The 15,105-nt window shown below is 58.9% G+C and overlaps 1 protein-coding gene across 1 annotated transcript; it reads right to left on the bottom strand.

The window, feature by feature from the left end:
• Nucleotides 1-904: 904 nt before the first annotated feature.
• VOLCADRAFT_58732 (uncharacterized protein) lies at nucleotides 905-10,681 on the bottom strand (the record flags this gene model as incomplete). The annotated part of the gene is made up of 16 exons (XM_002948687.1): nucleotides 905-970; nucleotides 1,199-1,332; nucleotides 1,560-1,665; nucleotides 2,041-2,196; nucleotides 2,926-3,018; nucleotides 3,201-3,365; nucleotides 3,764-3,832; nucleotides 4,188-4,416; nucleotides 4,842-4,999; nucleotides 5,417-5,524; nucleotides 6,064-6,125; nucleotides 6,534-6,648; nucleotides 6,964-7,230; nucleotides 7,681-7,785; nucleotides 8,206-8,364; nucleotides 10,556-10,681. Coding segments are annotated over 16 exons (2,118 nt in total), but the record flags the coding sequence as incomplete, so codon positions are not given.
• Nucleotides 10,682-15,105: the final 4,424 nt, after the last annotated feature.

Below are 15,105 nucleotides of genomic sequence, written 5' to 3'. Positions count from 1 at the left end.
CGGAGGGGTATTAAACATTTCCCATCGTATGTAGCTGGAACCTGTAACCCGTGGCATAACACACAACCAAAAACGGCACAACCAAAAAAGGAAAAGCCGCGACGCGTAGCGGCGTTCATTTTTAGAGGCTTCTGAAATTAGCACGCTTCTTCTTTCAAGGAGCTTAACGTTATTTCACTTGTTCAGTGTGACCACGTGTCTTACCACCTGCTGCCATATGCCGTTCTTCATGCTGCACTCCTGTCCCCGATGGCAGTCGTTGGTTGACATCACGCTACCTTGCATTTGTCGCAGCCCTTTCGCGTGCCGAAGCCCATGCCTGCCGTCCCTCGCCGCGCACTCCGCACCCACGTGCACTCGACATCTCTCACGACGCCCGCATGACCTGCCAAAACCCTTGTTCACCTGGGGGCTTATCCTCTTTGACTGCCCCCTTTTCTTCGGCCCTCTGCAAGAACGTTTTCCGCTTCGCGTGCACCGAAACAGGACCCGCAGGACTCCTTTATTCGACCTTTGCCCAGGAATGAAGAAAATGGAATTTAGTTTATCCGATCCGGTTTTGTTTCCTCGTGCCCCGATGCGCTGAGATGCTGCACGCACACGCACGGCCCACCCTCCCGCCATGCAGTCTCCGATGTCAATCCACCCTGCAGCTCCTTTAGCCCCCTCATTTAGCACCAGAAAATCGCACACAGCAACAGTAGAAACGGCAATAGCAACTTAGTCCTGTAGGAGTAGCCTCCACGAGCTACAGTTCCGTTGTCAAACCTTGTACAGATCGTCTCCTCCTCAACGCCGAACCCCCGAAGCCTGCCCCGAAGCAGCCGCCCCTTTTGCCGCTGCGGTGGCAGCATGCGGTCAGTCCCCTCCAGGAGCCCGTAAGAGATTCTAGACGTACAGCATCTTACGACTTAAGCGCCTTGTAGTACAGCTCTAGGTAGTCCAGTGCGGGGCTATTCCAGCTCCAGTCCTGTGTCCGAGAGAGGGGGCCCGGGCCGGGGTGGCGTCAGATCGCATACACCCCACACACGAGGCCTATGTGAAGACAACATTACAAAAGAGAAACTAGGCGATGAGGGGGTGTGCTGAGACAAAATCATTTCTATGCGTACTGATTCCGGGCCCCCCTCCGTCACACCACCTACACCGTATCCCCCAACCCCCTCCAGCTGGGCCCTTAACCCCCGCCCCCCTCAACCTGCTGCATCGCCCGCCGGCGCAGGCTGTGCCACAGCGGCTTGTCCGAGTACCAGCAGGACAAAGCGCGGTTCAGTGCGTAGTCCATACCCGCGAAGTCGGTGCCTTCGAAACTGAAGCCGTTGGTCTCCATGCCTGGGTGGGGCAGGCCGCCAAGGCCGCAAAAGGGAAGGGGCGGGCCGGCACAGGGGCTTGAATGGATAGGATGTGGACAACCAACACCTAGGGGGATATAACACAGCACCGCGGACCCGACGTAATACTGGCTGGTGCCTGCTCAACACCCGGGAAGAGAGAGCAGTCCACAAAAACGATACCGCGGACCTGCGGGGGAACACACATACTCACGCACACGCGGATACCTTTGGCACGGGCACGGTCCTCGTCGTGGTCCATGTCGTACACAGTATCCACTAGGCCACCTGTCTTCCGTACAACGGGGATGGTGCCGTACCGCATGGCAATCATCTGCGCCACAAATGGGACGTGTAGGGGGCCAGGGGGCGATGGTGCACGGCAGAGGAGGAGGGAGACGAAAAGATTTAGGAGCTAAAACCCACATACACACACACGCGAGGAAGGGGCCCACCACATGCGAGTTCTGTAACGCGGAGTGCCTTCAATAGAGCAGCACAGCGGTACACCAGGCGCAAGAAGAGTGAAGTCACAACGAAAAGGAAATACGCGGCGCATTCTTCGAAAGTTAGGCCACTCCCCTCCCCACCCAAAAAAAGCTTCACCGAAACCATCCTCACCACCAAGCCCAACCGAATATGCACCCAAATCCAAACCCAGGTTCGATCAAAGTCATGTACGATCCAAAGCCACCTCATCGCGGCGCACCTGCGTGAGGCCGCACGGCTCGAACATGGACGGCACCAGGAACAGATCGGATCCCGCGTAGATGAGGTGACTCAGCGGCTCGTCGTACGTGAACACCAATGCAGCTCGGTCGGGGTAGGCTTGGGCCAGCTGCTCTCGGAGCTGGTTGAACTCACCCTGACAGGTTGGTTAGTGGTAGGTTGGTGATTGGTTAAGGGTTGGTTGGTGATTGGTTGGGGCTTTGAGCGTGTTGCTTTGCTTTGGTTTAGTTGGGTTTGGTCTTGTGCGAGGACGCGCCTGGAGAGCGCTGCCGTACTTGTGGGCCGAGGCCGAGGGGAAGAACCGACGGGGCGGCGCGTGCGGTCACAGGCGGGCGGGGGTGATTTTCATGTGGCGGCGTTGGGGACGTTCAGCGATAATAAAGACGTGAATGTGCGAATGTGTATCCTGATGAGGGGGGCCCTCCGCCGGGGGTAGGCATACAGAGTGTAAACATAAAGCCGCCAGAGGGGAGGTACCAAACAATCCCGCATCCCAACCGACGTCAACCGACGTCAACCGCACAATACAACAATACAAGCACCCGGACACAGCCAGCCTTCACCCTGGGTGCGAAACCACTCACAGGAGGCAGACGTGAATGTTTACGGATTCGTTGTTTTACGCGTTCCCGCGGGCGCCTTTTCCTCCCTCGCCTCCCTTCCCTAAGTTCCCTTGCACCTACCACCGCCTCTTTAGCCCCCCCCGCTCCCGTTCCAGCAAAGTCCGTACTCTCATACACAAAGGAAATCTTAACACGTCACTGGTGACTAAGGAGCTTGTTTCCGAAGCGTTATTCGTGTCGCACCATCGGCATATTATTTCCCTCCCATCACCGCACAAACCGCACACGCCCCAACCGCTCACCTGCACGCGGCCGTCCGGTGCTGACCCCAGCAACACAAACTGCCCTCCACGCTCCAACGTACGCCAGGCGGCGTGCTTGATCAGGTGAATACCCTGAAAAAGGGGAGGGGAGGAGTTGGGTTAGGCCGCGGTCAGGTTCTCGCAGTACGGTGTTAAGTGTTGTGGATAAGTTTCAAAAACAAAAACCCACAGCAATGACACGCATCATCCCTCACCCCACTCCCCTCCAACCCCTCGACATACGCAAGCACACACGCAAGCACAGGACTCCCTACCTTTTGCGCCACCAGTCGGGTGACGCAGCCCACCACGGGCACATCCGCCTGGGCCAGGTTGAGTCGCTGCCTCAGCAGCCTCCTCGCCGCCTCCTTGCCGGCCGCCACATTCTCAGCGGAGAAGTGCATGGGCAGGCAGGGGTCCTCGGAGGGGTCCCAGATGTCCTGATCAGGATCGGGATCAGGATCCGGATCCGGATCAGGATCGGGACGCAGAGCGCGGTAGTGAAACAAAAAAGGGGGAAGGGCTCGGAAAGGGTTGTGAAATAGGGGGGGGGGGTAAACGCGGGAGGAGACTGGCAATACAAGGGACAAATCTTCAAAGCGGAGGAGTTCGCGCATGAGGATGGCAGTTGGCGTGTCCGGGCTTTAAAAAGGGTGCGTCAGGAGGCCGATGGTCTACAGTTCACACAACTCAATAACCAGTATAACACTCTCCTCCACCACCATTCCACACGGGTCGGCCAATACCGGTTGGTGAGAGGGCGAGGGCGAGGGCGAGGGGAGCAGCGGATCAACGTCGCCGCCGCCCCCACCGTCCCCACCGCCACTTAAAAGCTTACCTGGTCGATGCCGTTTAGGACGCCGTACAATTTGTTCAGGTGCGAAGCCACGGACGGGTGGCCCGCAATCTGCCAAACACCCCACAACACACACACACACACATCGCGGGGCACATGAAAGAGGTGAGATGAGTGAGGTGAAGGAGAGGGCAGACGAGTTGCGAGGGAATGAAACGCAGGTAAGCGGTGCTGCTGCTGTATCTATAGCTGCAATATCGCTTTCCTCATAACCTCCAAGAAACAAACAGACAATGGGGACTGATGGCTGCTAACACAGCCGAGAGCAATGCCCTCGGAGCATTGCAGGCCCAAGTGGCCCAGTGGAAATGCAACGACGGGAAAGCGCCTCTCGATAAAAGCATAAACAAGCTCCTGGCGCCTTTCCTAATCAGGATACACCCAACCATGCCATACACAGTCCCACCTCTCGCGCGTACGTGGGTGATACGGTGGTCGCCACATTGCAGGCCTGCATAGCTCGGCCGATGAGGTCAGCTCCGTACGACAGGTTGTGTATGGTGAATACGGCCTTCGCGGCGCCCCGGTCGCCCCAGGCGATGGGCGCAGATTGCCAGTCGTGGCAGTGCAGGATGTCGTACTGGCGGCCCGTGTTCTTGAGGTACTGCAGCGCGGCGCCGCAGAAGAACCCGAACCTGCCAGTGGGGAGAGAGAGAGCATGTGCGCGTGTTTTAAAAGTCTGCGCCGCTATCAGGGAGTTTGCGCGCGCGCGCGTGTGTATGTGTACCTATCTATATATATCTATATATAATATATATACCCATATATATGTGTGTGTGCATTTCTGGGTGTGGGAAACTTAAGGTTATGTGTGTTTCAATCAATCGATTTCGCCTCGAGAAGGGGTTCAAAAAGTTACATGCAGGACTTGACTGAAGACAAGTAGTCCAGTAGTGGTCCAGGAATGTGGTGGTGGAGGACAGGTAGCTGGACAGTTCTTAAGGAAGCTTGATGTGTGTTTGTGCGTGTGCGTGTGTGTGTGTATGTGTGTGTGGTGGGGCTGCCATCCCCTGCTCCCGCTCCTCCCCTTCACAGTCCGCACTTCATTCGCATCCCTCACCTTTGTGCGTCGTTGTTTCGTCCGTATATGCATCCCACCCAGAACATGCCGTTCTCGGGCTCCAAGAAGGTGGTGGTCAGACCCTCCACGGCGCCCTTCCACACGCGGACGAAGGTACCCCCCCAGCTGAAGCCGCTCTCCTGAACCAGGTTGTCCACCTACGTCGTGTGATTGAAGTCAGAACACAAAGGACGGAATCCAAATAAATCAAGAGCGGCGGGAGCGGGGGGACGAAAATTTATTCATTACTTTGAAAATTAAATTTAAAAGTTAAAATTAAAAAATATTTAGATAAATTGAATAAACTTTGGATAAACTAGACGAAAATAAAATAAAATAAAGAGTGGCGGGGAGGGGGGCGAGTGCCAAGGGGGAGATAGCATGGGGTGGGGAGGGGAGGGGAGGGGAGGATGCGCAAGTTGAACCAATGGAGATGCACCAGGGCCCAGCCCCCTGCAGGTCCATCAACCGGGGGAAGATCACCTTTTCCGTACACCGACAACGGTACGTATACAACAAACGAACCCAATTACTACCATAACAATGATGATTCCTCCCCAGGCCCCAGCACGCACCAAGTTGTAGTTGATGCAGTCGTACTTTGGAACGATGACCGACACGTCGTGGCCCTGCTCCTGAACTGCTCGTCCAAGTGCCGTAACCACGTCACCCATACCGCCAACCTGGGGATTCAGAAGGTCCGTGCGTATGTCAGAGCTTAAAGTGAACTGAACCTCAAGAACAGGAAGATGTGTGAGTGTGTGCGTGTGTATATGTGCGCGGTATGTATGTGGGTGTGTGGGCGTGGGGTGGGGGTGGGGGGTGTAATTGGGGGAAACCGCAACGCGGAAACGAGGAAAGAATTGGCACGGAAAGAATCAAAACTGCCAAACTTCCAATGGAGTGGAAGGCAAGGGGAATGGAAGGAAAATTGGGAAATGGAAAGGAAAACCTTGCTTTAGCAACGAAGAAACCGGTAATTGTGTTAAATAGGGATTACAACAAGACGGGCGAGCAGGAGGGGTCCCGCAGCTGGGCTCCCCGACTCCCCCCACCCGGACTCCCCCCACCCACCCTCGTGTAAGGGCTGCTGCCTGTCCCCTCATTGCCGAGCCGTCCATAGCCTGGATGCCTCACACGAACCCCTTCATGCACCTCTCAAACCCAAAGTCCTGTCCCTCCCGCACCCCTGCCCATACCCTTCCCCCCTCCCGCACCGCACCTTGGCAATGGGCGCCATCTCCACAGCCACGTGTACGATACTCAGGGAACGACGCGGAGTAACTGCGGGCGTGGAAGAAGAGGGAAAGAGGTACAGCATGTGTATGTGCAATGTGCGGTTTGCTGGGGTGGCGGGGGAGGGAGGGAATGGGGGAGGAAAAACGAACCACGAGCGAATGAATCTCGAATGGGGGTGGTGTGGGGAAAGAACTTGCACGAATGCTCACAGTCATCCTTCCCCTCCCCCTCCCCCTCCCCTCCCGTCTCACACACACACAGGTACTCGACTTAACGAAACGCACAACACATCCCATCTTCGTAACACACATCCCACACTCGGCCGCCGGCCCCTTCCCCTCCTCTGCCCCCCTCTCCCCCCCCAAACAAAGACACCTGTACCCCCCCCCCCAACCCCATCATTACCCCCCCTACCCCCCCCCCGTACCCCCCCCCTCCGTCCCGCACCCCCACCTGCGCCCTCCACGGGGACGTGGTAATCCAGTCCCCCGTTATCGTCCACGAAGCCCCCGCTGGTGGAGTCCGTGTCGCTGAAGGACAGATCCATACCCCAGGCCTCAGCGGGGACCTGCGGGGGGAGGTGGGGGGGTATCGGGGGTTTGCGGGGAAAGGGGTTGCGGGGAGGAAGGACGGGGCAAGGGGGAAATAGAAATCGCAATATTGCAGCGAACAGTATTTAAAGCGCAGGCTCGGGGATGACGACGGAAACCCAATGGTCGTGCAAGATACAGGAATGCGGGGGGTGGAGGTGGGGGTCAGGGAACAAAATATCAAAACCCTAAGAAACCCAGATGACACGAGAACATAGGATCCCCTTCCCTCCCCCCCCCCTCCCTCTCCCTCCCCCTCCCCCCCCCCTCCCTCTCCCTCCCCCTCCCCCTACCTGCACGGTGGCCTTATAGAAGCCCAAGCCCCCGGGCAGACACGGATCCAACCGGGCCGTCAGGGGCCGCAGCGGCCCGCCCGCGGCGTTACACGCGGCCGCCCCCAGCCGGTTCCAGGCAGCCCGCAGCCAGATCTCCGGGCGGCCCCGCAGCATGGTCGCCTCGGGCCGGTAAAACACATCCACGGTCTGACCCGCGCGCGGGGACAGCGGCACGGTGTATAGGAACTCGTGGAGCACCTCCCGCCGCTTGCGCATGGTGAGACCCTGTACGACCCGACCCGAGAGGGGAGAGGAGGGGAGGGGAGGGGAATGGAGGGGTGTCGGGACGGATGCTGGGCGCGGCAGCCGTGTATGATTTTACAAGTTCTGGTCATCTCACGTAAATATCTATATCGGTAAAAATTGTGTAAATCATTTCGCTGAAATTCGGCAGTACCGGTTTCAATATATATTTGCTGCTTGAGCTGGTTGCGGTGGGGAGGCCTGTCGATCCCGAGCCATGAGGTACGCAGGGGCTGCCCTTCCTAGGGCCCACACAGACATCCCCCCCTAGACTGTCCCTCCGCGGCTGCGGTGCCACTAGCAATAGCACTAAATTCAAGCCTGCGCTTAGGCTCTATCTTTCCCCTCCCCTTGATCCCCTTCCCCTTCCTCCGGCTTCGCCCCCGGCCCCTTCTCCCGCCCCTATCTCCCTGCCGCCTACCCAGCGCCCACCTTTGCCTCCACCTTCCGCACCGCCCTCAGCGCCGCCCGGTCCTCCACCTCCTTGTCGCTGTCCGCGGAGTCCCTCTTCATGGCCGCGTGCAGCATCTCCACCAGCTCGTCACCGCTATGGGCACCTGGGGCCCGCGGGGAGGGGGTAGTGTTGGTAGAGTGCGTGCGTGTGTGTATTGGTCGGGGGTGGGAGGGGAAGGGTTTCAGGCCTTCCTGGGCAAAATGTAAGATGGTGAGGAGGGATGGGTGGTTGTGCGCATGGCAAATAGCAAAGCGTCAAGTGGCAGTGTCCGTGCCGACAGAATGGGGGGGCTGGGGGTAGGGGGTAGGGGGTAGGGGGTAGGGGGTCTACAAGGTGCAGATGGACGAGGGCCCCCGGCGTGACAGTGGACCGCGAATGCGAACACGGCGAGGTAGGCTGAAAACAGCGCATACATACATACACACACGGACATACACACACGCGGACACACACACACACACGGACATACACACACGCGGACACACACACACTCACTCTGCAACCCCCTGAGCTAAAAACACATGTCTCCCTTTCTCCTCACCCGCCACCAATGTGTGGTAGTCCCGCGTGCCGTTGTTGTCCCAGTTGCGCTGATCGCGGTCGGAAAACACATAGTTTAGTACGGCCGCGCTGTACGGCACGTCCACCCAGGCGCCGTACCACTGCATGCCGCCGGTACTTGACAGCTTGTACGACGACAGCTGCTCGGCGGTCAGCGGAGCCAGATCGATGACCTGAACACCGGTGGGGGGGGGGGAAGGGGGGAGACGAACCACGAGCGAGTGAAGGTAATGCCAAGGAAAGACTGATGCGGCGGATGTAAAGAAAGCATACTAACCAGGGGAAAGGGGGAGGAGGAAGAGGGGGGAGGGGGCCGCGCGAGTGATTTAATAAATTACCGTGTCGAAAGGGGAGGGGGAAACAAAATTTGCAGTACGAAATGTACACATGTATTGAATTGTTACAGAGTGGGAGGCTTCTGGGCCACCTGAACACACGTATGTTGGGGGAAGTGGAAACACAACAACAACAATCAACCCTCCAAATCCCCAACGAGTCCAAGCAAAGCAATAAACACAAGATGGAAAAAAATACAAAGAAAAACACGTGCACCCGTCCTTTTTACATCCTCTTCCCCCCTCCGGGGGAGCCGTACACACACACACACACAAACACACACGTACCTGAGTGATCTTGTTCCACCAGCCGTCGTACCCCAGATGTACCCGAATACCGTTGGCATGCATAAGGCCCCCTCCGGCGGTTCCGTGCACCTTGTTGTACGCCAAGAAGGCACGCTGGCCGGGTCGGGGGGGTCCGCCGCACCACGCATACACACCTGGCACGCTGTCGGCGGCGGGTACGGCAGTAATGTCGGCCTTTCGCCGATCTGCCACCACCTGCAGCGTGGAGGGAGGGGATGGAAGGGGGTACAGGGCGATAGTGGAGAGAAAGAGAGAGAAGATGGAAATAATGGAATGGAAATAAGAGTGGAGCGTTGACGTTCTTTTCCGCTCCCGGCCGGTCTTCCCCCTCCCCCTCCCCTTTCCCCCCCCCCACCACCACTCCGCAACCCACCCCACCTGACGTGCCGCCTCCAGCAGTTCCGAATCCCGGCGGCGGCGGAACTCCACTCGGGCAGCTGCCGCCGCGTCCAGGGCCTTACTCTCCACCACCCGCCATAACCGCTTCTCCTCATCCTCCATGAGCTTGCGCCTGACGCGTGTGTGTGTTTGTGCGCGCGGGGGGACCAGGTAAAAAAGGTGGTGACTGTAAAAAGAGTGCTATTTGCTGTGCGGTGTGTACTGTACTGTTACTAGGGTACATAAGCGCGCCAGGCACCCGCCGTTTGCGGTGTACAGCAGGTTTGCGCGCGGTGGGGGATTTGGGGGCCTCCAGCTCGGACAAAAGAGGGAGCCCTTACAAGGGAGCCCTTCAAAACATGAACGTTGACAGACCGACATGGAACGGTCGCGCTGACCGGGACGAGCACCGTCGCCACCACTACCAGGACAATTCATCACCGCACTACCGCGGGTATGGTTACCCTGATCTCATTCACGCCGCCGGTCCTGCTATCCATTCCCCCCCCCCTTCCAAGCCCCGCCGTCCCCACCCCGCCCCCCCAGCCTCTTAACACCGACCCGACACACCGCACCTGTCCTCGTCGAACCGGCGATAGGCCTCCGCCCTGGCCGCCATCACCTCATCCTCCGTGGGGGCATCCACCAGCTTTAGAGAGTAGTCCCGCCAGCCGTTGTTGTCAACCGACCCGGATACGGCATCCATGATGACGTAGTCGAACCGGAACAGGTCGGTGGGTAGCTCCAGGGAAAGAACCCACCACTCGTTGCCCCCACCGGGCTAGGGGGGAAATGTGTATGTGTATCAGGGGGGGTTTGGGGGTACGAAGGGAAAGTATTGAGGGAGGGAGGGAGGGAGGGAGGGAGGGAGGCGCACGCAGGTAAACAAGGGATAAGGGTTATTTGGGTAGAGGTGCTGTACAGTGGTAGCCGTATGGGTGTATGCGTGTGGTTAGCAGGTAAGCACGGCTTCCAGGAATCGCCTTCCTCCCTTGCGTCCCGTCCTCTCGTCGCTTTCCGAGTCTACCCAGTAACAATAATCCAGGCCTACCCAACCGCCGCCTGTTACCACCTGTTGCTTACCTATGCTTACATAATGCTGGATAGCCAGCTTGATTGCCCTTTCTGTACCGCATTGCAAAGCTTCCTGCCTCGGTTTCCCTCTCCCTTCCTTTAATGCTTGGACGTCGGCAATGAGTTTCCTTTTTGGCGTTGGAGTAAAACTTTCCCCCTTTCCTTTTTCCCCTCTCCTCTCCCCTCTCCTACTCACCGGCAGGCCCTGTCCTGGCTCCATGTCGAATTGCACAATCTCCTCCCACTTATTAAACCCTGCCTTGACCTGGAGCCGGCGGGTGGGGGGCAGCGGACCGCGAGCACGGTTGTAGTAGATGCGGACCGGCCGACCCACGGGTCCGCCCTCTGCAGCAGTCGATCGGGGAAAAAAAGGAGGGGAGGAAAGAGCAGCACGTCTGAAGGGGTGCAGGGGGTGAGTGAAATGGAGGGCATAGGGAAGTTTCAACCTGCTGCAGCCCCCCTAATAACTTCCCACACATGAGTGGCCAACAGACGTACGTGGACCCCTCTTACCCTCCGGCCAAGTGAATATCAGCTGGTTGGCAATAATCGCCTTGTACGCCAGGGACTGGAGCTGAGCCTCCGTCGGCGCCGCAGGCGGAGCCTCCGTCGGCGGCGGTGCAGCCGCCGCCGCCGGTGGCGCTGCTACCTCAACGGCTGGAGTTGGTGGAGGTGGCGGCGGCGGTGGCGCCGCCGGCGCCTTTGTCGCCGGAGGCGCCGCAGCGGCGGCGGCCGCCGGCGCTGCCGCTGCCGGAGGCGGCGGCGCCGCCACTGCGGCGGCCGCGGCCGCCGCTCCCTCCATCGCGTGGTGGAGCTCCTCTACGACTGCGGTGGCGGCGGCGGAGGCCTCGGGTGCCGCCGCCGCGCTGCTCTGTTCCGCCTTTTTCACCACCTGCTTGATGGTGTCCTCGGAGGTTTCCAGCGGCGCCTGAAATAAAACATGCGAGAAGGCAGCCGTGGGGCCGTGGGGCCGTGGGATTCCACGTGAACGGATTGAAGGAAAGGAATTATAAACGCACAAAAGCCTCCCCCCGGCGGCATCCGGCCGCTGCAACACCACTCCTGGCTGAGGATAATAATTCTCACAGTCCCCACCAGGCGATCACACAACCCGTTGACATGTCGAGTTCAGATGCCTGGCTGGCTGGCCGGATGAGATGATGTAATGTGAGGTGAGGTGGCGGACTGTTGCAGCTTGTCCACCTGCCCCACCGCTCACACGCCCAATGACCAGATAATTCAGCATACATTATCCCCCTCTACCGGCGTAGTACCCATCCCGCTTCCCCGCCTTCCCCCCTTCTCAATTTCCACACGTACATACATACACACATATAATCGCTGTCCGCAGTTTCCTGCCCGCGCCTCAGGTTATCAGATTATCATAACGCACATGTCTACACACCTTTTGTTGCAGTACGGAGCGCATCTGCGCCACCAGCTGTTCGTCCTGCACCTCCGGCGGGCCGGGCTCGGCGGAGGGAGCCTGGGTGCGGACAAAGGGGCGGGAGGGATGGGGGAAAGACGAAGCACAAACGAGTGAAGCTGCTGCCAGGGCAAGGGGGGGAGGAACGAGCACGCGTTTGTACAAGGGTCCTGTCATGAGCCATAGAGATGGGAATCATGAGGTGGGAATTATGTGATGCTAATGGCGATGGTGCAACATGACGAAGACAACCGTCAACGTCCAACGCACCAACTGACGTCGGGGGGAGAAGGCCCCCGGGTTCGCGGCCCACGAGGGTTGAACCTATACAGGATAAGAATACAGGATAAGAATACAGGAGGGACCCGAGGACCTAGGACCGGAGGAGAGCCGCTAAGAAGACAGACGCATGGGACAGAGCGCACCATCAGCACCTTCACCAGAATGCGACGTCAATCTACTTCGCCAAGGTCGAGGTCGCCCTTGGGGCGTCTCAACGCCGGCCCGTAATACGCGACCGACCCGACAGACAGACAGACAGACAGGCAGGCAGGCAAACAGGCAGGCGCAGTGTCTCTCCCTTTATCAGCACCTTCCCAAGCTCTCAACCTCTTTTACTCTTCCGCGCTAATACACACATTCACATACACATACCTTGCTGGGGATGATGCTCTTGGCAACCTGAGCACTCGCCGCTACCAACTGCGCCTCCAAGGCCGCAGCTGCCGCATCCGCGGCGGCGGCGGCGGCAGCAGCGGAGTCCGGAGCCGCCGCGGCCGCCTTGGCTGCAGCGGCGGCAGCTTTAGCGGCGTCCTCGGCCATCGGCGTTGTGAGCGGCGCAGTGGGTCCTGACCTGCTGAGCAAGCTGCCGGCGGCAACGGGCGGTGGCACCTTACCCGCGGCCACATCCGTCCGGGTGCGCTCCATTAGCGCCTGATCGCTGAGAGTGGAGATAACCTGGGAAGGAGGAAAGGAGGTGCAGAAACCGTTCCATTATGTTGCAAGATCCATCAAAGGATTACCTGCCGACGTCCAAAGCAAGCAAAAGGATCCTGCCATCCCATATTCCTCTTCTTCTCCCACCTCCCCCATACAACACCATCACCACCTCGCGCAAAGCCGACCCTCCCCCTCCCCCGCCTTCCCTCTCTTACCCAGCACATCCCAGCATTCAATCCGCATCAGTGTTCTCCGGTCGCCTTTTTCCCAAACCCAACCCCCATCCCCCACCCAAGCCACCTGCTCCATACGAGCCCTCGCCGTCTCCTTATCCACCGCCACCTCCAACAGCAGCTCCCGCAGCGCCTCATTCTCGGCCCGCAGCCGCAGCAGGGTGTCGCGGTTGGACTCCGCGCGCCGGAGCGCCCGCACCAGAGCATCCGCCTTGGCGGCCTGGGCGGCGGCCTCCGCACTGGCCAACTCCGCGGCGCGCTTCCTGATTCGCAATCGTAAGGAGTGGCCAGTGGATTTGATGACAAGGGAAAGGACCATGGGCCAGGGGGAGTGTGCTGAATAAGTCCACTGGAATGGTGTGGGATTTGCCTGCTGTCAAAAGCCGCTATCCAGGAAATACCACGCATAAACGGATATTCTGGATGAATCACGGTAGGTAAATTCACTTCAAGCTTGCAGTTTTTTGCGAAGCAAAAATCAAATACTTGTAAATCGTCAAGATCAAGACATGCCCCAGGCTCCCTCCCTCCCTCAGCCCCTCCCTACCCACAAGCCACCTCCCCCGCTACCCACCCCTCGCTGTCCAGCCCCTTGTCCGAGGCCGCCTTAGCCGCCTGCTTCTCCTCGGCCAGACGGCGAGCCAGCTCCCGAGCGGCGTTGATCTTGGCGGCCATGGCCTTGTCAAAGGAAACCTAGCGGGGGAGGGTGTGAGATGTTCGAACGGGGTGAGGAAAAGGGATGAAGGAGAGTTTGAGGCGGGGAGGTGCTGGAAGACTGTGTGAAGCGATGGATTGGGATGGATGGGGGTTGGGTGGGAACGATGCAAGACAGTATGGGAGGAAGAATTGTTTGTCCGGCGTCCGGAGCACCCGCAATGGTGCTGGATCCCGAAAGAAGCAATGGCGCAACGGCGCCCTAAACTCCCGGACCAAAAAGGGGAGGTGAAAACAATACTAGCGAAAATGGAGAGGGGCCAGTAGGGGCGGCTGAGCGCGGACGGACAGGACGAGTCATGGAACAGGGACGTCATAGAACCCACATGCGCAGTCTCACGTCCTCTGGGCTGGGGCAAGGTGGGGAAAAGACGAACCACGAGAGAGGGCAGGGTGGGGGAGCAGAGTGAAGGGGACACCAGGGCCGGGAGCTTTGAAGGGGTTGTCTCTCCGGGAGATTTCACATCCCTCCATTCACACCCATTTTCCAGACGGGACCGCGACAATGGGCCTTATGCATGGCAAATGTAGTGGCCTTGGACCAGGCCATCATGCGCACACACAGGAGCTAAGGACCGTAGTGTACGGACCCGCTGTACGGCACGTACCGGACTGGCTGGCCCTCGTGCTGTCGTGCTAGGTGCACTGCCTGCGCTGCCAGCCCCCCCGGCGGCAGGAGCAGAAGGAGCAGAAGCAGAAGCACCATTCCCTGAAGCACCACGAGCTGCAGCGGTGTCGGCCGCACCGCTGCCTTCATTTGCCTGCGCTGGCTTCCTTGCGGTCGTAGTGGCGGCGGCGGTGCTGCCGCCGCTGCCACCAGCGCTGCTACTGCTGCTGGCGGCGGCTGGGAATACTGTTGCAGGCGCCGCGGCAGTGGTGGCAGCAGAGGGAGAGGCCACGCTGCTGCTACTGCCGCCGCCGCTGCCGCTGGCGCCTTTAGCGGCGGGAGGGGGTGTACCCGTGGATGCTTGTTGCGCGCCGAGGCGACCCGTGGTGGCAGCTGCGCCGCTGCTGCCCGGGCCGCTACGGGGTGGTGCCGCATGCGTCCTGCAACACGCGGGAAGTTGGACAACTAAGAAACAAAAATCGAAAGACAGACAATTCTGGCTACTGGCTACACACAAGCATGGTTAAAGTCCCGTATCGCAACATCCAACAACCAAATTACACGCAACACGGGCATGATAACTTTAAAAATCGATCTGGGTCAGGTAAAGGCGTGTGTGCAAATCGTCTGCCGATGTATCTGGGTTCCATCTCTTCAAGGACAAACAGCACGAACAATACTTCGGCACGGGCTGTAAGGGGGTGAAAGTGGTTGACCGGAACATGCAAAAATGGCGCAAGAGGCAGTGTCTCTAGGGAAGTGTGACCCAACATGTGTCGTCGGCAGATAGATGGAAGGTCAAAGCCAAATGGAATGTCGACCTGAGG

The sequence above is a fragment of the Volvox carteri genome (genome assembly GCF_000143455.1).
Source record: "Volvox carteri f. nagariensis unplaced genomic scaffold VOLCAscaffold_11, whole genome shotgun sequence".
In the NCBI taxonomy this organism is placed as follows: Eukaryota; Viridiplantae; Chlorophyta; class Chlorophyceae; order Chlamydomonadales; family Volvocaceae; genus Volvox; species Volvox carteri.
Note: the sequence above shows the minus strand (reverse complement) of the source record. Positions and strands in the feature narration are given on the sequence as shown.